Here is a 24499-nt window from a genome sequence, read left to right on the forward strand (position 1 = left end):
GACTAGAAATTCCCATGAAATAAGTGTCATTACCACCCATCTAGATATACATCATCACTGCTTGAATAGATCATTCAGTTTGCGGACAGTTAAAGCTAATTGGAATCATTTAAAAAAAAAATTAACCAGATACTTACCCAAGAGAAGGAAGCCTCTGGGTCCTATAGAGCTCTCCCATTGCAGCGCTGGCTCACCCGGTTGAATCCCCTGCCACGGGAGACTACTGCGCCTGTGTGCTCACACGACAAAATGTGATCGCGCAGGTGCAGTACGGAGCCGCTAGTCTTTGGGAGCACTATGGCTCCCTGAAGACTTTTGAAGCCTCCGTCGGCGGAAGGCAGTATTTGACCAATTTGGTTGAATACTGCGTGAGCCAGCGCTAGAATGAGGGATCCTTGAGAGGAGAAGGACGGCTCTATAGGACCCAGAGCCTTCCCTCTCCTTAGGTAACTATCTGGGTTTTTTTTTTTTACGATCTCCATTTACTTTAAGGAATGCTGATGTAGCACAGTTCCAAAACTGGTCACACCTACCATACAGCTCAGCAAATCCATTCATAGGTACCCGAGAAGTACCAGTGACAAACTGAAGAAATCTTATCCTCTTCTCAGCATCCATCAATGATACTGCCTACAAATACAAAGAATGCATCCATCACAATAGCATTTCCAACGTAATACAAAGCAGTATACAAACAAGCATAAACATAAATCTGACCATGTTATTTGAAGCAATGGACCCAAGAAAAGATCCAATTTAAAAATGAAATAAAACGGAATCCTAGTTTTACTGGACCCTTAACTTGCTGTTATGTGGTCTTCTCCACAGCCAGAGATTTAAAGGGGATGCATAGTGGTTTAGAACATGTTTTATTTATATAAAACGATCAATTATAGAAGCCTTTTTAGGAATTCTACCTTTTGGTCTGACTAGTAAAGGTGTGTGAGCATACCACACCACTGCTTATAAGATCTATTTATAAAGTGCAGGCGTTTATTTATGTGAAACTAAAAGCTTCTATTCCTATTTTTTTGTTCTTTTAATAAATAGGCTCCATACTCACTTCTAACTAGACCTTACTTTTCTGCATTGAGCCATCATTTCTATTTACCATTGCAGTAAAAATTCCCTGGCAAAACAGTAGATCAGTGGATGAAGCCATAAAACAAATATGACAATTCTATTTGTGAATACTAATCTTGTCCTTGTTGCAAATAGTATATAGATAGACATTCTGTTTCAGTGCTTAATACTAACAAAAATGGACAGACCTAGAAGGCCATGCAATAGAACTAGCAATGTGCAGTGAGCACTTGCTCTGCTGAAAATTGCTTATTTTTCTTGCATTGATTTCTTTCTCCCTTTGATACTATTTGGAAATTTCACCTGACCCTTCTCCACAGAAAAAGCAGCCACTCTTCAGGATTGTGTTTCTCTGCATTATTCATATCATATTAAGAAGGATCTGTTACAATTCTGTTTACTTTCAAGTAAAGGAAATCAGCAGGTCAAAACCGAGTCCTTTATTGAACATTAGAGCAGAACATTTTTATGATGATTTTTATTATAATAAAAATATTTTGGTTTCCATCCCAGACATCTGTATAGCATCAGGCGCCTCTGGCTAGCTACGTATTAGCTTGAAAATGGCTATGATATTTCACAGCATAGCAGACTCATCTAACTGAACGTGCAAGGAAGAAACAGTGCTTTCTCTGTACCCAGCGACAGGGTAATCCCATATACATGTCATAGATCACTTCCTCATTTGGAGCTTCCACTCTGTAAGCGTACCCTGATGATGCTGGTGTTTTACCAGTGAAACCGGTCGACACTTGGGCTCCCTTACTGACCCAGCCTGGCACATAATGGGATGCACTGTGGATGGTGCACGGACTTCAATCAGGCATCACTGCATACACTGCTCTGGATGAGTATATAATAACCAACCACTGTTACCAATTGCAAACCTACTTGACAACGCAATCTGCACTTTGATTATCTTGAACATTATGACTGATGCCTATAGTTTTTTTTTGCCTATTTGCACACCTTGCCAATTCACTGGAGAAGGGTGAGTCCCTGTCAGTGTGTGGCCTACAGATGCCTACACAGTATGTTCTGGGACAATGCTGCATAAGGAAAATTTCCTGGCGGACTCTTTGTCCTTTGGTGGAACATTTAAATGCACGGTGTATAATTTCTTACTTTATACCAAGGAAGATAACCACTATATAGCGTTCATTCACTGTGGAAGGGTGAATCCCTGTCAGTGAGTGATCTACAGGTGTTCATATTGAACCTTTGGGATATCTCTGCATAAGGAAAAATTCTGGCGGACTCTTTTTCTATTCCTTGGTTCCTATCTGTATTGTGCACAATTGTTCATGCCATAACAGAGAATGAAAACGCTGCTAATAATCCACTTTAGAAGGAGCTGTATGCACAAATCTGCATAAGGATTATATCGTGGCAGGCTTTGTGTCACTCATGTCCAGAATTCAACTTTGATGCATACAACTTTGGTGCACACTCCTATGCGGCTTGGTCTAGGTTTCTTTATAGGCTACTGAAGATATGGTCTGATTGCTTTATTGTGGAAACTGTAATCAATCTAACTGGCCAGTTTTGGATGATTAATTATTCAGTCCACTTAGCCAAAATCAGTTGTATCCACACTAATCTATACTCCTAAATGTGCCTGCGATTGGGTCATTTTTAACGATTTAAGGTTTTATATGAGAAATGATTAATAAAATGTATTTTATATTTTTCTAAATCTTCTTTCGCTTTTCTTTCTTGTCTAAAAATAATAGAAAACCTATGCATAAGCTACACAGGTTTTCTGCATGGTCATAATTTTACACATTGATTGTACTTTATATTCTGTACTTAGTCTGCTGTTTTCATACCCATTTTAAAATTTTATTTAAAAAAAAAAAAAAAACACAATCCAGTCACATTACCTTCCAAAACCATATTATAACTTGGTGCCCAGCAAAGAAACCATTCTTATACTTTGTGTTTTCTCTCCAGTTGTTCACATCCACATCTCCCAGTCCACACATAAGAAGCTGGGAAACAAGAAGGTGGACATCTAAGACAGCTACTAAAACCACCAATAAAACGAACATTGAAATGGTTAAGAAAAATACTATACCTCTAGTTCATTCTCATCAAATATTTTAATCAGGTCCTGAGGAATAAGTTCAAAAAAGCCCTTTGGATAAAAAAAAAGAAGACATTCTTATTATAAATCATCACAGAGTTTGAGAATACAAGAACAATCTTATAACCCTGGTGGCTCAGAATTCTGCCACATATACCTTGTCTGTGGTGAAATGGGATTCACTTAATCTTGACAAATGTTTTTTTTTTTTTTTTTTTAATCTACAATTGAACTGTAAAGCCCAAATGGTGATGCAAAATTTAAGTGAGGAGCAACTGGTCTATTTACTGTTCCCCAAACAAATTATGCACCGTCAAAATTTAGCGCCCATGGTTAGTTTGAGCAGCAACTCAAGTCTGTTGATCTACCCCATCACTTCTATACTTTTCAATATTTGTCAATTCCTCTAAATTTTTCCAACACTGTGCGAGGCTGCTATACAGTCTACTGGTGTCCATAACGACCACCTTAGGTTCATACACTCTTATGGTGCCTCATTACCTAAAGGAACGTGTGTAATATTTGGTATATTTTTGTATATGATGCACTGGAATGGACGCCTTCAACATTTTTTTTCCTGTTCTCTTATTCAAGTTGGCAGATTTTATTACAATTCTCATAACTTTCCCAATAGCTAAAATCTAGAGACACAAACCTCCTTATAGTGTTTTTCTAGTTCTGTAGTTTATTTGCACAATAAAAAATAAAAATGCAAGAAGAAAAACAAACAAACAAAAAAAAAAACAATAGACAGTCATTTTTCAACTTTGAACTGGATTGTCAGCCTCCCTTTGTTGATATTGTATGAGGAAACCATTGTAATCAGAGAGCACTGGGAGTGTATACAACCATTTACTATCAGTAAACTACATGTAGTGTGTATGCTTCCTAGTTACTGAGGCACGCATTTGCATACCGAGTGTGTTTGTTTCCAGATGGGGGGCTACTGCAAATATGTGTTTTGTTGTTAGAAGAGCATGACTTCACAGTCCACTTCTCAGAATTTATAAGCGTAGCTTAAACCAGATACTACATAATATTCGGAGATATGTCCTTGAAGGAAAAAAAGAAATATTTTATACTCCTGACAATCATTCCATAAATGCTTCTGAGAGCTATCTTTTCGTTAAGAAAAAAGATGAATCATAATGAAAATAGTAAACACAGCTATGTCTCTGAGAACAAATGGAGGGCCAGAGATCAAGGGAGAAACAATAACAATAGAAATGTTAGAAAGGCTGACGAAGAAGTGAGGTGGTTCTACTATAGTTCTGAAAAGGAGACGTTACACAGATAAACTTCATGTATCCTACTAGTCATTATACCCAATTATCTACTCGTTCAAAGAGATTCATTTTGATTTGATTCTGATTTGCATGCATACTACTAATTATTGAAAGCCAAACAAAAGTAATGAGGTTAGAGTTTAGCAAAACATTTCTTCCCATAATCAGCTGTTCTGCTTGTTTCTATTGTGCTTCAATATATGGCGGATCAGAACAATAGGCATAGATACATATGCTTGTAAACTGGCTTCAGGCAAACCCTGTCCAGTGAAAAACTCTGTAGCTTTTGTAACACAATGAAACAGATCAACATTTTATCTTGAAACAGTGCCACAGACAAAGTATTTAATTTAACAAAAAACCATAAAATTGACCTTGCAATAATGTATTTAAAGGGAACCTAAACTGAAAAGGATGTGGATTTTTCCTTTTAAAATACCAGTTGCCTGCCTCTCCTGCTGATCCTGTGTCTCTAATACTTTTAGCCACAGCCCCTCAACAAGCATTCAGATCAGGTACTCTGAAGTCAGACTGGATTAGCTGCATGCTTGTTTCAGGTGTCTGATTCAGCCACTACTGCAGCCAAAGAGATCAGCAAACTGCAAAGCAACTGGTATTGTTTGAAAGGAAACATCCATATCCCTCTCAGTTAAGGTTCCCTTTAACACATACAATTGATATTGGGCCTCCTTTAGAAAAGGTAAGAATACCGTTTCCTCTAAAACCTGGTATTGCGCCATTTGACAGAAAAAAAACCCCCCTCAAACTGTCTACCAGTCTACCGCATTCAATGAGTGATTTATTTGGCCATTTCTTTCTGTTGTGGTTTTTATAAACTCTGCGTGCAGAAACTATCACACCACAGCAGTGAGATTTAGATCCAAGCTTTGATTTGGCCATTACAGAAGCTTCTACTTTTTTTCTTTCAATGTATTGATTTTGTGGAATGACTAAAATGTTTAGGTTATTGTCCTGTTGTAATTCCTTTTCTGGTAGTAATTTAGTCTTCTGAGAGGTGGCTCAAATTATATTTAAAGTGTACCAGAGCTGAAAGGATATAAAAGTTTTATACATACCTGGGGCTTCCTCCAGCCCCATGCGCAAGAATCACTCACGTGCCTCTGTCCTCAGTCTTCTCCCTTTTCGGAAGTGTGCCCCCTACGTTTCTCTCTGGCAGCTGCCGGAGAGAAACGTAAAGAGCGCACTACCTCTTGCGCAGACTGGCCACGACTGGAGGAATTTACGGGACCGGATACCGAAAAGGGAGAAGCCTGAGGACGGAGGCACGGGAGTGATCCCTGCGCATGGGGCTGGAGGAAGCCCCAGGTATGTATAATGCTTTTAAATCCATTCAGCTCTGGTTTTCTTTAAAGGATACCTGACCAGAGTTAAAACTACCCAAGGCAAGCACAGAGGCATGTTCATGCTGGATCCACATACAGTACCTCTGTGTGTTACCCATTCTGCTCATTTCTTTAAGTCCCCATAATCACTCTTTGAAAAAACAAATATTTTGCCTAAAGCCACATTTCCAGATAGGAAGAGGCAGGCTTGCCATAATGTTCACTCCTCTTCACCACACCATTTACTCTCTTTAAAGCTAATAGGAACCAGGTTTAAAAAAAAAACAAAAAAAAACCAAAAAAAAAAAAACTCACGATCGTCTCAGCACTAGGTTTTAAGGAACGGCGCACACATCACTTCACTATCTCCGCCGAAGGACGGAAGTCCGATACGTGTCACATAGCCTCTGAGTGAGCTTCGCTGTGGCGGACATCATTGTTTCCAGGGTAAGTGGAGGTCTTGCAGCGGTCACCGCATATGAATTTGATACTTTGTGTTCTTATCAGTCATTTTGCTGCATCATTTTGACATATATTTCTACCTATACATGCAGCCATTTTTTTCTGCAATGAGAGGCTGTCCTTCTTACCCTTGATTCATTTATACCTATAGATGCATATAATATATACTTATATTAGCCATTTGTCCGCACAGTGTGGTGCTCAGCTCTGTTACAGCTTTTTTAATTGATTTTATATGCCATGCCTTAATAAAGTTAAGCATTATTTCATCATGGAGTTGGATGCATTTTTTGCTATATTTTGGTTCATTGTGGACTTCTGTCTATTATTGTAGGCTAATACAATTTCACATGGACTATACATATGTTAAAACGGACGCCAGTGAGCAAAACTGGTTGGGTTTGAGATAAGCGGCACCTTTCAACCTTCTCTTCAGAGGATTTTGCATTGAATGCTTTTTTTGGATTAGGGTGCACATTTCTAGGGACCCCGGATGCGAGTTGTTTTTGCTTCATTTTAACATATATAAGGCCAGTTCATGTGAAATTTTATTTGCCTAATTGGATTTATTAAAAATCAGTCTACACAGCTGTGGTGGCTGGATAGTGTACTGGTTAAGGGCTCCGCCTCTGACACGGGAGACCTGGGTTCGAATCTCGGCTCTGCCGGTTCAGTAAGCCAGCATCTATTCAGTAGGAGACTTTGGGCAAATCTCCCTAACACTGCTACTGCCTATAGAGCGCGTCCTAGTGGCTGCAGCTCTGGCGCTTTGAGTCCGCCAGGAGAAAAGCGCAATATAAATGTTCTGTGCCTTGTCTTATTTATTCATTTACCCAATGCAAAGTTATGGAGTCCATTTGATGGTTTGCTGGGAGCACATCGACAGTTGTGGATGTAGTTGTGATTGAGGGCATTGTTATGTCACAGTATACAGTCCCAGAGTGAGGTAAGTTGGCAATCATTTGCCCCGTGATTTCATCTCATGCTCTGACACAGCCCCTTAATGTGGGTTTTTGTCAGCTGGTAAGCTCCCTCTTATCTTGCTATTGGATTATGGTTACTATTGGAAGTATACAATTATGTGATATTGAAGTTGATACCATCATCAGACCTGTGCTGAATACTTTGGGTTTTTGTGAGGTTAAAGACTTTTGGACACGTCTTTATACAGCAGCAGTTATTTTACCTGATTATTTTGCTGGTGCCGATTCTTCCTCTCCTAAAGGCCCATACACATGTCGGATTTTCCCGAACGATGGGTCGTTTGAACGTCCTGTCGTTCAGTCGTCCGCACGCCAAATCGGGTGTGTGTACAGACTGTCGTTCGGGTGATAAGACTGGTCAAAATCAGTCTCATCACCCGAACGACAGTCTGTACACACGCCCGATTTGGCGTGCGGACGACTGAACGACGGGACGTTCAAACGACCCGTCGGTCGGGAAAATCCGACGTGTGTATGGGCCTTCACTCATCAAAAAACTAGACCATCATCACCACTATGTCCGCTTAGTGTTCACTATTCACTGATTATCTGATGTTGACTCACAAACCACACTCTTGTTATGTCCTGCATACAACTGTAAAGATGCCCATGCATGGTATAATTTTTTTCAATTCGATTTTGTTCAGTTATTCAGTTAGATCGACTATAAAGATTTTTCCAACATGCCCGGTCGGATTTTTATTGAAAAAAACAGAATAATCTTAATCTTAATATTTTCAACTTTTTCAATGTGATCCTTTTGGTTGAATAATTGGGAGAATCTAATGTTTTTATTGTAGTGTGTATGGGTACCATTAGCTTGACTAAACAGTGCTCACTTTCCTGCCGTATCTCAGAATTCCAGTATGTGGCATTTACACATACTTAGCACAAAATGAGGTTTACAATACTTGAGGTTATTCCATAAGCTTTAAAAAGAACGAAGGGGAAATTGTCGCCAGTCATGTTTAGCGCCATGCACTTTTTTTTTTTTAAATTACACAAAAAGTAACTATGTATGTTAACATAACTGTGAATGTACTTGTAGTCTGCATGGATCTTGTTTCAATAAAAAAAAATAAAGTTTCCATCTGTATTTTGATATATATTGGCCTTTATTTCATCATGTAACATATCTGTAAATTATCTTTGCAGTGACACGGAGTATGTTGGGGCTTTATAACTGAACAAGTTTGGCACAGCCCAAGGGATTCTGACAAGTTTTTACTTCACCACCATTGAATCGGTCCTCTGCTTTTCCATCTTGGGTCTGGTATGCAGGCTTCTCTGCCAGTAACAAACACAAACTACAGAGGGTCATCAGGTCAGCTGAGAGGATCACTGGGAGACTACTCCCCTCACTTGACCTCCTATACAACACCAGACTGCACTCTACAGCGTTGAGGATGCCAATGATCCCTCACCCAGGCCAGGACCACTAGGCACAGGAACTCTTCTTTCCCCTCGACTGTCACCTCTTGAACTCCCTGAACACACTGCCCCCTACCAGTGCCCCCCTCCCTTAGGCTGTGGCCCCGGCGTTTTTTCAGACAAACAGTCTACAAGTCTACAACTCATCGGTCTATTGCGTCAGTGCCTCTCAAACTGATTCTGCATGATGTATATTGTTTTTGTTTTGTAAAGTGCATGTTGTGTACTGTATCTCTTTCTTCTACTGAGCTATATATTGTGCCAAACCCATTTCTGGGCAGGAACCAGTTATGCTTGGTGAAATAAACAATTGGGATTCTGATTTACAAATTAAGAATAATAATAAATATATTTCACATATTTGACTCTTCCTTTAGAATAAAGATGCAAATGCTTACCCCATAACAATGTGAACCCTCATACCCCCTTTTAAATATTGTAACTCTCTTGCCACTTTGCCAGAGAACATATTGGCACTACTTCAAACCACCCTGAGGTCTGCTCTTTGACATACCTACCACTCTTCACACATCAAGTGCTGCTCCTATCTAAGTCATTTGCTGCTCTGGCCAATAGTTAGAGGCATGGCAATTGAAACAGAAAACTAATCTAAAAAGCTCTATGCAGCCTGACTTCTTCACATTTCCTCATGGATTTCCAGAGGGCACCACAAGTACAATCTCATCTCTGAAATGTATTTTTCTTAATTCCACACTAGACATCTCCACACACTTTTTAAACTTATTTTTATCTTCAGGTCTCTGGATTGCACGTTTATTCCTCTCCAACATCTGAAGCCTTCAAATGCACTCTTAAAACGGACCTTTTTAGACAAGCATAATATCTAACCTAAGACATAGCCAGCGTTGCTTCCTTTCTCACAAAGACGGCACATACTTTCATCTTATGTAAAAGCCCGTTGTTTCACATAACCACTGTTTATGGACTAAAAAGCATGTTTTGACTTTATGCATTTTATCATAGAAACCACTAAATTGCTAGTTTTATTGTAGGTTTTACTACAAAACAATAACAAAAATAGTTTCCAATTAGGCAGGCATTTAGTACATTACCTCTTTAAAAGAAGCCATCTGTTTCTGCACCCTGTTTACAAATCTCCACTGGATGACTAGGCTGGAAAAAGTAAAAAAAAAGATATTACCAAGACATTTGTGGCCAAAGAACACACTGTAGATTAAATTTACACAATGGAAGTCATTGTTTCACCCACAAAAAATATTTGCAAAGTTGGCTATAACAGTGTCAAAAATAATCCAATACTAACTTGGGAAATTAATTTTTTTTTTTTAACTCTACATACTTAGCAGGCCAACCACCATACCACCATAAATGCACAATAAGAAAATTGGGTATTATCAAAAGCAATTGTTCAAACTATACAGATGGACAAGATTGTCCAGTGTATGGGCACCATTAGACATGACCTTAGAGCAACAGAAAATACTTATTTCTTTACTTTATTAAGGTATATTGTCTTTCACACACTTACTGTATGTACTCTTTCTTATTCTTGTTGGAGACTACAATCTCTGATCCACCAGGTTTAAGGTCATGCTGGTGGGTCTAGAAAATGGATAGATACAGAAATTATTTGTTTTAGCTAAACAGTTTTATAAATATCAAGATCTAGTTGTTGCACATCCAAGCCATCTTTATTACCTGTCCAAAAAGTTCCTCGTCTACAGTAAACCGCAGATCTAATTCAATGGGGTCATTCTCTAGAATCCACTGAAGAGAATTGTAGTATTCACTGTCCTGCAGAAGAGACATCAGATAGCACAGATTAACAATTCACTAAGTATAGGTTCTCTTAACACATTATTATTGCACAGTGGAAATTGTGTCTAAGCATAATATGTGTGAGGACAGATATCAAACAAGATTTCTGCATATCAGGGGCGATAGTGATTTGATGAAAACCCTTGCTATTTGCAACAGATAATAAAACAAGTAGTCACGTAAGATTATTGATGCAGAGTTGTCAGGTTCATGTGACTACCAGGAAGGTTAGCAGCAGGTGCCAATTATATGTGCTATCTTATCCACTTAGCAGTCAGCAAGAGGCAACCTGCTTATAAAAGAATATGCAATTTACTTTTGTGGAGTAGAAGAAATAGCAATGTGTACTAAACACTAAACAATATTAACCACTTCCGGATACCGGGTGGTTTTGCTGATCGGTGCTGCGTGGGCTCTCCAGCCCGCAGCACCGATCAGCTAGCAGCCAGGCCGATCAGACTTCCCCCCCCTTTTTTCCCCACTAGGGGGATGTCCTGCTGGGGGGGTCTGATCGCCGACGGCTGCTTGCGCTTGCGGGGGGGCTCTCTTCAAAGCCCCCCTCCGCAGCGCTTCCTGGCCGCCTTCCCCTTCCCTCCCTCTACCTCCCCCTGTGAGCGGCGCAGGACGGAATTCCGTCCTGCGCCGGATAGGATAGGCTTCAGCCTATCAGGTGCCGGCGGTCCCCGGCCAATCAGAGGCCGGGGATCGCCGATCTCCGCCACGGCGCTGCTGCGCAGCAGCGCCGTATACATGTAAACACCGGGGAAGATCTTCCCCGTGTGTTTACATTTACCCTGCGAGCCACGATCGGAGGCTCGCAGGGTGTTCACGGAGACACCCTCCGTGAACTGACATGGAACGGCCGCTCATACGAGCGGCCGTTTCCATGCAATCCACTTCAGGATTCAGGGGCGTAGTTAAGCGTACGCCGAATCCTGAAGTGGTTAATTAAAAAACGGACAGAACTCCCTTTGTCAACCCTTGGAAAAGACTGATTACTAATGCCTTTCCACTTTATTGCTTGACATACAGTATAAGAGTAAACATTTTTCCACTTAACATCTAAAGGGCAGTTTTGGCCAAATGCAAAGTTGTCTTTGTACCTCTAAAATAATGCGACAGTTTTAGCCAGCAAAGAGAGCTAAAAACACCAAGACATGTTAACGAAGATAAGAACATATTGCTTGTATGTGTGTTTAGTCATCAGAGATCATGGAAATAACTAATCTGCATTGATCACTATGGCTTTGTTGCATTTACTCTTGGGATGCCGGACCAGTCATTAAAATGTCAGTTGTCCAATACTGAGGGAGAAGTACTCAGAAAGATTGGTATTCATAATAAAAAATAAATTGTATTTAGTGATACTCATGAGCATGTCCAATCTGACTTGTTATCTGCATTTCAGAGCTAATATGATTATATTATGCACAATAATATAACAAGCTAAAAAGAAACTGCATTACAATAATTGAAACATACCACAGACTGCATATCATTCAGAGTTATTGGTTTCTGAAGCATCATTTTGTAGAATGGTCGGATGAAGAAGCCTTTAAAAAAAAAGTAAATAAAATAAAAACATTTACAGGATAAAAAAAGCAGAGAAATACTAGTCTATCTGTACACACAAGGCAAAATACTACTATGAAAAAACAGTGTTCCTACAGAGTTATTGATAAAAAAAGACCTCATAATTTGCATATATATACAGCCTAGGACTGTCATTTGTATCGAGAGCTGCTCTAATTTCTCAGCCAGTATATTCCTGGACATTGGTCAGCAATGTGTGTTGTCTGAGGTAAGGCTCTGAGCTAAGGATCCTTCTGTTCATTCTCAGGCCACATACACACATCAGACTATAGTCTTTGGAAAATGAAAGATCACAGACCAATCTTACCCCCCTTCCTGTAGTATAAGAGCCATACTCTACACAGTCTTTTCTATGGAGCTGAACTCCACATCAGGAAAAAATCTTTGCAAGATGCTGCACACACAGATGCTGTACAGACACAAAAGATCAGTATCTGCAAAAGATCTGTTCCTGCCAAAAATCCATTCCTGCAAATTGCAATGATAGTCTATGAGATCTGCAGATCATCATACACACATGATTTAACTGACATTCATCTGCAGAATCAGATCCACCAGGATGGATTTTCAGATCTGCAGATCTGCAGATGAATGTCAGTTAAATCATGTGTGTATGATGATCTGCAGATCTCATAGACTATCATTGCAATTTGCAGGAATGGATTTTTGGCAGGAACAGATCTTTTGCAGATACTGATCTTTTGTGTCTGTACAGCGTCTGTGTGTGCAGCATCTTGCAAAGATTTTTTCCTGATGTGGAGTTCAGCTCCATAGAAAAGACTGTGTAGAGTATGGCTCTCATACTACATGAAGGGTGGTAAGATTGGTCTGTGATCTTTCATTTTCCAAAGACTATGGTCTGATGTGTGTATGTGGCCTCACACCCTCATCCTCTGACACACCCATCCTGTGTAAAGTGTAGACTGGTGTATCTTTGGGTTTCATACTTTTTGTTCTTAAGTACATTTACCTCTGGCTTTATCCTCAGGGGCTGCCAAAATCAGTTGGAGGTTAAGGATTTGGAATGGCTGGTGTTTATACAGAAAGCAGGGTCACAAGCTTGTGAAGTGAATCAAATAAAAACTTCATTTTTTTTAAAGAAAATTTTAATCCTAGAAAGAACATCTGCTAAAATCCATACAGAGCCAATCAAAGAATCAAGCTTCTTTTTGGCACTCTTGTTTAAACCCCAAATTCACACAATTATTTCCGGTTTGTAATGTAAAAACCTCCCAAATATACTCCTTCCTAGCATCACATGCAACACAAATGCTATTGTACACTCATCACATCTCAGCTAAATTATTTTTGCACCCTCCTCTATTTGGTCTACCAGTAAATGTGCCATCACTTCTCCAGTCCATCCTCAACTCTGCCACTTGACTTGTACATCTCCCCCGTCTCCTGTCTCAAGCCTTGCACTGGTTGACCATCAAACATAGAATTCAGTTCAAGTTTTTAACTCTTACAAATTTCCCTTTAAAACTGCTCCCTCAAACATTCTTAAACTAATATTCAGATACTATCCTAAGTGAAAACTGTGTGCTATTAATGATCTTCTCTCATCTGTCCCAGTTGCTTCTGAAATAAAGGACTGTTCATGTGTCTATCTATCCTGTCCTCGGGAACTTACTTCTGTTCTAGACTCACCAACAGTTGGAGCCTTCAAGCACAACCTTAAAGAGAGACTGAAGCGATAATAAATCTCGCTTCTTGTCTCATAGTCAGCAGGGGCATGTGTGCCCCTGGCTAAACGAGGGTCCCTGACCCCCCAACCCCCCCCCCCCCCTCCCCTGCAAAATCTACAACCAACTTGGTTGTAGATTTTGCTGCTCTTGAGGCAGGGCTAACGGCTGCAGCCCTGCCTCTCAGCGCCGTCTATCAGCGACGCATCGCTGCCTCTCCCCCGCCCCCGTCAGTGAAGGAAGACTGAGAGGGGCGGGGGAGAGGCGGAGATACGCGCTGACAGACACGCGTGAGGCAGGGCTGCGGCGGTTAGCCCTGCCTTAATCCGGAAGAGGGGATGCGCTGCTCGGAGGGGATTTCGGGGGGTAAGGAACTCCCGTTTAGCCGCGGGATAGCGGCGTTTTAGCAGGGGCTGACTATGAGGTCTGAAGCGAGATTTATTCTCGCTTCAGACTCTCTTTAAAACTCACCTCATCAGGCAGTGTATAATGTTTTCAGTTACTGACCCACCCATTGATTAATTCTAAGCAATGTAGTAAGGCACAGCACCATCCTACATACAGGTTACCACTTGAATCCACTAAATATCCCCTTAGGTTGTAAGCGGATAAGGGCAGAAATGCTTTTCCTGTTGTTCAATGGTGTCGCTGTTTCTACTTTGCTATTACATCTCTATGTATATGGTACAAGATGTACTTTATTTTATCAGTACTGCCTTATATTGTGTATTTACCTTGTCATTTTAGATATTGTTTTCTATAGAGTCTTGTTCAAAATACTAACAGTAATAACTGTGTTTACTGCTTTAAAAAAGTGAAAAACATCTTAATATAGCGACTGTCAAACTTCACATAAACTGTAAACCAACCATCTAGGAGTTTTCCATGGTAAACTGCCATCCCAGCCACACGCCCAATGAACTTGAAATATGAAAGGTGGTCTTCATTGCACAGTCCAGAGTTCGGATTTATCTGCAGAGTATAATTATCGCTGTAGAAAGAAATAGGCTCATGTCACCATTCTCCCACAGCTTCAAAAATGCTTACACACTGAACATAAATTTGTAATGTAAGGAATGAATAGGTTCCTATTGCTGACTCCTTTATAAAGTAGACCCAAACATTAGTACAGCATAAAATAGTTTTAATTTCACATGGTTGCTGAAGAAATTCACTGGACTGTGCTCTGTGCTTGAGTGTTAATTAGCTGTGTCAATCATCTTTTATCAGCAGCTGTGAATCATAGCTGTGAGTTGTATGGAGCAACTCCCTGCCCTGTGTAAACACAGGCTTTAAGACTGCCATACACTGGTCCATTGCCACCAGATCGAACAGACAGACAGATCCCTCTCTGATCAAATCTAATCAGAGAGGGATCTATTGGCTGCCCATAAACTGCACACAGATTTTGAATCGATTTCAGCATAAAATCAATTCACAATATGTGGAAGCTGCCACTGCTTCTGCCTGTCTCGCCGCCTCCTCCAGGCCAGCAACAATACATTACCTGTACTCCAGCGCAAGTCCCCGGGTCCGTGCTGTCCCTTTCTGCGGCTGGCCTTCTTCTCCATCTTCTCTTCACTTCCTGTCCCATCCTGTGACAAGCCGGAAGTTCAAACAGTAGAGAGCACTCTACTGTTTGAATTTCCCCTTTTCACAGGACCAGGCAGGAAGTGAAGAGGAGATGCAGAAAAATACCAGCCAGAGAAAGGGACAGGTGATGTATTGCTGCTTTGGTCATCGTCGAATCGAACGCCCCCAACGACGTGCTACCGACCCGCCGCCGATCACCCATTATTTTCCGCCTGGACAGATTGAGGAAATCGATCGATTTTGGATGAAAATTGGCAGATTGGTCAGCGTCTGCATCATCACAGTGATCAAATCTGCTGTATATCGGTGGGAAATCGGCATAGTCTATGGGCACCTTTACGCTTTCAGAGCTTCTAGTGAAGTGAATCCAAGTAAAACTTCAGGGTTTTTTTAAGATTTCCAACACTTCTGTGAACCAGGACACAGCATGCAAGATCTAAAAGTACTTGTTCTTAAGGGTAACTTCAAAAATGATCAATCAAGAAAAGTTTCTGAGTACAAATTTATGAAAATGTTCAAGACATTAACAGAAGGTTTAAATTGTGGAACAGGATTCATGACACCTTAAGTAACATGATTGATTTGGCTTCATGATCTTCAGAAACCTGCTGGATTTCATGTATGGTTGCACTAACTCACTGGCTCCAGCCTGCTGATCACCTGACACCTAACGGATAAACAGTAACCAACACAACTGTCATCTTCGTGTTTACCATTTATCTGCATCAGTGTTTTACTTCAGCTTACATCTGGAAATATGCCTGAAGAAGGGGACTAGATCCCAGAAAGCTAGCATTATTTAACTTTATCAGTTAGCCATTAAAATGTATTACTTTTACAAGACTTTGTTTTTTTTCTACCTATTTAAGATTTCCATAAACTGTAATAAAGAAAATGTTATCCCTTGAGTGTTGTCATGCTGTGGCTAATCTTTTAGAGCAGAGAAGAAGTTCCTAGTTTAGTTCTACTTTAAATAATACTTTTAGCCTGGCTGTTGTGCCATGTCTGTCGTTGAAACTCTCTGAATCACAAAAGCTAGAATGAGTTGACAGAGCAGATGTTTCAATTCCTCCCTATCCATGCCTAAACTACCCTGTAAGAAAATGGGGTAGTGGTATAATCCCCCAAGTGCGATCAGGCCCCCACGCGGAAAAACTCGGCTGCTCCCAAGATGTGCCACTGCAAAATAGATATAAAAAGAAGAGGGGCGCTCAGAGCTTCCGAAAACTGCATGCAATCCTCCTATTGGGCAGGTCTCACCTGGTTCTCCGTTGGCCGGCACAGCGTACACAGCCAAGGTGCGCTTGCATCCCACTACACCGAGCCGGTGACCGGGCTCTCTCTCACTCGCGGGGCGGAAGTGACGTCACGCTAACAGGATCCTCCTAAGGCTGGTTGCTATAGAGAACCCGGACGCTTGCATAAGAAGCGAGCAGTGCCCGGTGTTGTGTCCGATTACGCTGCCTGTGGATTTGTGCTGCCCCGCATGCGCAGTAGGAGACAGTGCGGCCACAGTTCCTATTGAATGATGCTGCTGGAGGTAAAATACTAAATATCTCCGCTCCCACACCTCTTACACTCCCCAAATTTTCAGGGTAGGGAGGGGACCCCCCGAACTACCTCTATGCCAAATTGCGGCCCCCGAGACCCGCTGGTTCCCGAGATAGGTTTCTGTAATCTATCTCCTGAACCAGCAGGTCTCGGGGGCTGCAATTTGGCATAGAGGTCGTTCTGGGGGTCCTCTTCCTACCCTGAAAATTTGAGGCGTGTAAGAGGTGTGGGAGCTGAGATATTTAGTATTTTACCTCCAGCAGCATCCTTAACTTCACACTGGGCATGCACGCTACTCAGTGTGGACGGGAGCTTCCGGGCCGCGCAATCAGACATTACACCAGAACTATTCTGTATTCTGGCGGTGGTCAGCCCCGCTTAGGGGAAAGTAATAGCTAAAAAGAGTTACTTATAAAGTAGACAATTTAAAATAAACAACGCGTTTCGCGGGGGAACACCCTCCGCTTTTTCAAGTTAGAACTAACTTGAAAAATCGGAGGGTGTTCCCCCGCGAAACGCGTTGTTTATTTTAAATAAATTGTCTACTTTATAAGTAACTCTTTTTAGCTATTACTTTCCCCTAAGCGGGGCTGACCACCGCCAGAATACGGAATAGTTCCGGGCACTGCTCGCTTCTTATGCGAGCGTCCGGGTTCTCTATAGCAACCAGCCTTAGGAGGATCCTGTTAGCGTGACGTCACTTCCGCCCCGCGAGTGAGGGAGAGCCCGGTCACCGGCTCGGCGTAGTGGGACGCTGGCTGTGTACTCTGTGCCGGGCAACGGAGAACCAGGTGAGACCTGCCCAATAGGAGGATTGCATGCAGTTTTTGGAAGCTCTGAGCGCCCCTCTTCTTTTTATATCTAAACTACCCTGTGTCACATGTATGTTTTGTAAAAGAAAAAGAAGATGTAGTATGCTCCTCATAGCGAATTTCAATGGTTAGGAATCAGGAAGGGAGTTATGATTAGATATTTTCATTATTTTGGTTCAAATAGCGACAGCCAAATGATAAAACAAATTACAAAGACTATCAATAACAGCATTGCATAGACGATGTCTCAGCAGTTCAGCTTCATTCCTGCATCTAGGGCTAGGCCAAAATGAATGGCTTAGAAAAGCCCACATATCACCGATCCTAAATGAAGGCAACTATGGCATTTTTCATCCCTTAGATTAATTATCATGCAGCAGTAGTTTATAGCAGCAGCAAGGCCAACGTATATGGGCTGCTAGAAACTGCTTAGGACTTATACACCACCACTACACTGCTCTGCTGATGGCCAACAAGAGGACCAAGTCCAACAATAAAATGTATTGTAGTATTTAGCAGATACCAGCTTAACCTTTCAGAAGCCACATAAAATAAAACTTTATGAGGCTGACGGTGCCAAATTATTTCTGCCGCTTGGGAATTGTGCCTTCCCCAGCTTGGCAGGCTATGTAGAGCGGTGCAGGAAGCTGTCAAGAGTGTATTGCCGTGAGTGGAAGAGATGGAGTAGCCAGTCCAGTGTCTGGAACAGATAACTATAAAAACTCTCCCTGTGAAGCTCTTCATGACTTCTGTAGACAATGAGTTCTGCCGGGTGAAGTGAAAATGGGTGCAGCATCTTCAAACTAAATATTTTGCTTGAAGATGCTAAAAGGTTAAAGACCTTTTATATTGATTAATTTAGTATTGCATGTAAACTTTAACAGAGAAATGTTATGGCAAAACTCTTGCAGATAGTTTCCAGGTACACTTACGTTGCTGAATATTCAAAGAGACCATAATAAGGATTAAACATTTCCTTAGAAATAAGAAAGAACCATTCTCTGGCAACCCCTCCATAATCCAAGCCTTTTTCACTGTCAAATTCAATCCACAGGCGTGCTTTAAGGAACTCTGGTCTTTTCACGGCTATTATCCTTCTGTAGGAATCTTCAAAAAGGGCAGTGCGACGCAACTTCATCTCAAACCGGTTAGGAACATCAACCTGAAGAGACAAACCATTTTTCAAACCTTTACCATTTGTTTCAGTTGTTTTCACAAGTATGTAGAAAAGGACAGTAATAAGCTCTTTAACAGAAGAAATGTGTACTAATAGTAATACGTAAACAACTTTCAGCATTAATAATGAGACTTCAGTGGAGAAGCAGATGTAAAAAAATATAAAAGTTTGAGCACCTGTCCTACTAGTAAATCATAATATTAAAATATAACAAAACATGTAATACCTGCATACAAACATATCCAACACTTCAAGGTAGGGGAACTTAAAACTATGCTAAATTATAGGTCTCCAAACCTCAGCCTTATCAATAACATAGTTCTGATGAATTATGGATTTCAACACCCAGCCTCTCCAAGGAATCTAATCTGACTCCCTGGTTGCCTTTTGTTTACCTTTGCCTTTCCAGATTTCTCACACAGTGGCCCATATGCAATTCACTTTCTCTCCCAAGTTTTCTCCTAGGTGATATTATTCACACTTCCTCATAAAATCACTTTCAAGCCACCAGCAAGCAAGAAAATACTCAAAATAATTTTGATAGAACTTTTTCACCTACCTTTTGGCACTTTTTTAATTGCAAAATGCTGAACAGTTATTTGAAAAATTATCTTCTAGGACGAAACTCAGGAGAAAAAGTTAATTGCATATGGGCCTTTGGCTCTTATACAGTTTTAAATTTTACTTGGTAGCGCACCCAGGCTATGCATATGCATAGGTTAGGATTTAGTTAGTGTTAGGTCCCCTCCCAAAGGGGGATGACTTCTCCGCAGTGGGAGGGACGAGTACTTAACAAGTTGCATGTAAGCTGTTACAGGAAACCAACATCCTCCAGTGCTAGACAGGTTATGTGTATGCTAGGTGTGTATTTTATCCCACAAGTGGGGCTTTTACTCTCTTGCAGGTAGGCACTTATCTGTTTTTAAGTAGCGCTGTTCATTTCTTTGCAATGCACCATAATGGTGGTCATTCAGAGATACTTCCAGCGGCAAAATGTAAGAAACTGCACAAGTTCCATCAGTAAATTCACTCTATTCATGCAAACATAGTTTCAGATTAGTTTACCTGCTTCTTTAATTTTTTCCTGAAATATTCATATTTTCTCTTGTAATCCCGAGAATAAGGCACAGCCTACACAGCGAAATTGCAGATAAAAAGTATTTAATAACACTCAAAGTTTAACTGCCAATTGCACATACAATCACAGAAACACACTTTTCTCACACTAGTAGGAAAAAATAAAAATACAGAAATATACTTTTCGTACACTAGGAGGCAATGGAACTAAAAAAAAAAATCCATTATATACTTTGTCCAGTTCCATGTACTTGTGACTTTTTGTGTTTTGGATAATTTGGAAATCATTTTATAATTAACTTTACAGATTTACTATTTTAGTGTTGTATGTACTGTATAAAGTAAATGCTAGCAATCTTTATGGTGAAATCCTTGATAAAAAGATTTTCTTTTCATTCAAATGTTAAGCCGCATCTACACGCGTAGATGCGGCTCCGATCCGCGTCCCTGCTCGCCGCGCGTGCGCTGGATTCGATTCCCTGCTCGTCCCCGCTGGCGCCGCTTATCTTCCGCTCGATTCCCTGCCATTGTCCCCTCGCGGGGAGCGAGCAGGGAATCGGCGGAAGCAAGATCCATCCTGTCGGATCTTATCAATCGAGCCGCATCAGCGGCTCGATTGATAAGGAGGATCGGAGCCGCATCTACGCGTGTAGATGCAGCTTTATGTTACCTGTATATAAAAAAAAAAAAAAAGTTGATTGCTTCATTGTTTTTATACTTTCCTATGAAGTGCCAAAAGCCAAAGGTGGAACTGCTGTTTTTTTTTGTCAGGTTTTGAGTGCACTTAGAGAAAGTATTCTTTTAATTGAGATGGGTGCCTATAGCATAAAAATAGCCATACTCTCCTCACTTTAAGAATGCTGGTGATCTAACAGGTCAAATAACAGGACATGGAAAGACAGTCTGTCTATGTGCCTTGTGCAGCGAGTTCAAAACTGTACCAATGTATTGGTGGGTATGGGTCGTGGCAAAATGAGTTAACACACCTTTTGCGGATGCGCTGCATGCTGCTTTCCATCTTCCCAACACTTCTGCTTTCACTACCAGAAGTTGACAGCTAGGTGAGGCTAAGGTAGGGATAGTATGACAGGGCTATTTTTTCTACAGGCACACAGGGAAGTTAAATAAGGATAAGTGCACTATTCCTGCTTAAATCAAAAGGGAAGGCTGCTACTCCCTTCTAAACCAAGCCAGTGGTAATGCTCTGTTGTCCCTGGCTCAGAATGTGCATGCAGATATGATTCCACTGGATGTATGCTGGTTGCAAATCCAATCAAGAAGAGCATACATCTGTAGCATTACTACTACAGAAAAACAGTCCATGTAACAATTAAAAAAAAAACAACTTACTGGTCCTGCTATTGCTGTAGTCTGTAATCGTGGATCTTCCCATTGGGTTTTCTTTGTATCTGAAATATAGAAGGAAAAAGACTCAAACCACATGACACATTTAAGGTGCATCACTGGAAAGAAAAAACAAAGAACATGTCTTACTGTGGTCAATATAAAAGACTTTGCCATCAGTATGTGTCCGTTCTTCCCAGCCAGGCTGTAGAGATGAATAATGACAGCATAATGAAAAACAACAGTACACAGACAATTTTTATTATTGAAAACTTAAACACGGTAAATCAAAGCTATAAAAATGACACTGAAGTGCAAGTCTACAATAGTGCAAGTATATATAACTTGTCAAACTTACTAAATCTACTTTAGCACTACAAGCATAAAACAAAATGCTACAACTCAACAATCCAAATATATTCCTGTAACTATACTTGTGAAAGTTTCCCTGTTGTAGTAAAGTTTAAGTCATACAAAAAAAAAGGTCAATGGAATTAAAAAAAACTAGTTCTAATAAGAAATTGTTTCCAGTACAGCAAAAGTTTAGAATAAAAACAAACCCTTCAGTTATCAATGCTAATGATCTTGTGGATCAGCCTGTGAATTCAATGGATTCTTGAAAAGTGAATAGAAGCAAAAGCCTTTTATTTGTGGGTAAATTAGATTCTGAGAAGGTTTTAGTGGAGGAAAGTTCAAAGGGCCATCACTTTTTGTTTTCCAGCTAAACAAGACAAGGTTTGGATTCTAAACTGCAGCTGTGAAAGTACGATGCAATCTTAAAAATTAAGCCATTACACTGAAAATAAAAATGAGACTCATTTCTATGTTGCTAATGTAATATTTATCATTAGTAGGACACATACAATTAATGGTCTCAAGTTATTTTCACTTCAGGTTTGCTTTAAAAGGATACCCAAGGCGACATGTGACATGATGAGATAGACATGGGTATGTACAGTGCCAAGCACACAAAACTATGCTGTGTTCCTTATTTTCTTTCTCTGCCTGAAAGAGTTAAAGGGAACCTTAACTGAGTGGGATATGGATGTTTCCGTTTAAACAATACCAGTTGCTTGGCAGTCCTCCTGATCTCTTTAACTGCAGTAGTGGTTGAATCACAGACCTGAAACAAGCATGCAGCTAATCCAGTCTGACTTCAGTCAGAGCACCTGATCTGCATGCTTGTTCAGGGGCTGTGGCTAAAAGTATGAGAGGCACAGGATCAGTTGGAGAGTCTGGCAACTGGTATTATTTTAAAAGGAACAATCCATATCCTTCCCAGTTTAGGTCCCCTTTAAATATCAGGTATGTAAGTGGCTGACTCAGTCCTGACTCAGACAAGTGACTACAGTGTGACCCTCACTGATAAGAAATTCCAAAAAAAAAAAAAACACTTTCTTAGCAGAAAATGGCTTCTGAGAGCAGGAAAGAAATAAAAAGGGTCAATAGTTCATAGATTTTAGCTCTGGTATACTTCGATGAATGTGTCATTGAGCAAAAGCAATAAAACAGTTAAAACTTAAAAAGTAGATTGAAACACAAAATAAAACCGGAATATCAAAAAGTCATTTTTAGGAGAAGGACGACAGATACAATTGTTTATTTCATTAGTTTATTTTCGCCTCTGGTGTCCTTTAAGCACAGGTACGGCCACTAATGAAAGCAACAAGTCATACTTTTCTGTCACAATGCACCCCCAAAAAAGAAATAAATGTGTTATACTAATACATATACTGCCAAGTGACCTGAGTGCATGCAGTTTGAAGTGTGCATGTGCAGAGAACTGATAGGCAAAAACAGTGCTACAGTGCAGTACAAACTGCAGCTACCCAGTGGCATCAGTGCAACTGTATTACATGTAAAAGGCTTATGTAGGAATCACATTAAACCACATACTTGTGAAAATAATGTCACTTTACACTCACCGGTAGTGGTCCAATATCTAAAAAGTCTATGGGCTTCTTTGGCCTGAACTGAACTGGAATTCTCAATCTTGGGTCCTCCTATAGGAGTTCAGTTAGAAATCATATGCAAGTTACTGTGGCATAAAAATATTACAAACTAACTGTACTCATAGAACTCCACAAAAGTGAACCGCAACGGATCTAGCATTGTAAGCAGAAAATGTAAAAACCTTACAGTTTACATCTAACAGTGGCTAAGAAAGTAATCATAGATACAGGTGTACACAATGGGCTCTATTCTCAAAGACTTCCCGCATGCGGTAAAGTACATGCGGGAAGTTTGCGACCAAAACACTGTCAAGTTGACATTCTCAAAATGTTCCGCATGTTTTTTCCGCATGCGGAAAAAGTGCGATAAAAGTGCGGGATTCATGCGGAAAAATTTCCGCAAAAGTCGGTATTTTCCGCAAAAAAAATATCAATTCTCAAAAATGTTCAGCCGCATAATTTCGTCATTTACCGATTTTTTATTACCTACAAGAAGTAGGTGATATATTCCGCATCCCATTGACTTTAATGAAGTCTGGAGGCTTAAGGGCCGTGCTGGCTGTTTCCGCATCTTTTTTCCCGCATGCGGAAAACATGCGGAAAATATTAGTGAATGTGGAAAAAAATGCGGAGTTTACCGCTGGCGGAAATTTAGCGGTAAAATTTTGCGGAAATTTTGGCTCTTTGTGAATAGAGCCCAATGTGTGTAGATGAAAAGCAACACAAGTGTGTTATACGTATTATACAATAAAGTATTACATACCCATGTAGTGGTTCTGGTGACATGATTGATGAAGAAAGGCCTTCCATTTGGTGCATGCCTCATTTCCCAACCCTTGGGGAGAAAGCCCTGATCCTGGTCCACTGACACTTTCGGGGGTTCATTTGTAGGTATCTCATGCTGAATATGGGTGGGGGCAGTCGGAGAAGAGGGTGCCTGTGCAAATTCCACTGGTGCTTGCTATAGAGATTCAGAATTTAGGTGTATTTAATTAAGAACATTGTTCAGCTCTCCGAGTTATACCTCCAAAGAGTTCTGAAGGCCTCCTGAGAGTTATTATATACAACAGGAGCACAGATACATACAATATAAAAGTGGGGGTGATAATGGAACTTGCTTTGCTAGTATCGTGCACAGTAACACAAAAAATAATAGAATATGCCCATTTGCAATGTTTATTGCTCAACCTGTAGGTAAGACTTCAGTTTTGCAATTTAGTTACATGCTTACACATGTATTG

At 40.5% G+C, this 24499-nt stretch overlaps 1 protein-coding gene across 3 annotated transcripts in view; it reads right to left on the reverse strand.

The window, feature by feature from the left end:
* Positions 1–24499, reverse strand: part of NEDD4 (NEDD4 E3 ubiquitin protein ligase) — a 172402-nt gene that overhangs the window by 8171 nt on the left and 139732 nt on the right. For all 3 annotated transcript variants that reach the window (XM_068275495.1, XM_068275496.1, XM_068275494.1), the window contains 14 exons: positions 24022–24219; positions 23232–23309; positions 21457–21511; positions 21313–21371; positions 19951–20016; positions 18641–18870; positions 14622–14743; positions 11957–12027; positions 10355–10450; positions 10185–10258; positions 9748–9808; positions 3161–3220; positions 2967–3074; positions 534–630 (listed from right to left, as the gene is read on the reverse strand). In XM_068275495.1, coding sequence (XP_068131596.1) covers positions 534–630; positions 2967–3074; positions 3161–3220; positions 9748–9808; positions 10185–10258; positions 10355–10450; positions 11957–12027; positions 14622–14743; positions 18641–18870; positions 19951–20016; positions 21313–21371; positions 21457–21511; positions 23232–23309; positions 24022–24219 — 1375 coding nt within the window. The remainder of the gene's footprint in view (positions 1–533; positions 631–2966; positions 3075–3160; positions 3221–9747; positions 9809–10184; positions 10259–10354; positions 10451–11956; positions 12028–14621; positions 14744–18640; positions 18871–19950; positions 20017–21312; positions 21372–21456; positions 21512–23231; positions 23310–24021; positions 24220–24499) is intronic.

Source organism: Hyperolius riggenbachi, chromosome 3 (assembly GCF_040937935.1).
Source record: "Hyperolius riggenbachi isolate aHypRig1 chromosome 3, aHypRig1.pri, whole genome shotgun sequence".
Lineage (NCBI taxonomy): Eukaryota > Metazoa > Chordata > Amphibia > Anura > Hyperoliidae > Hyperolius > Hyperolius riggenbachi.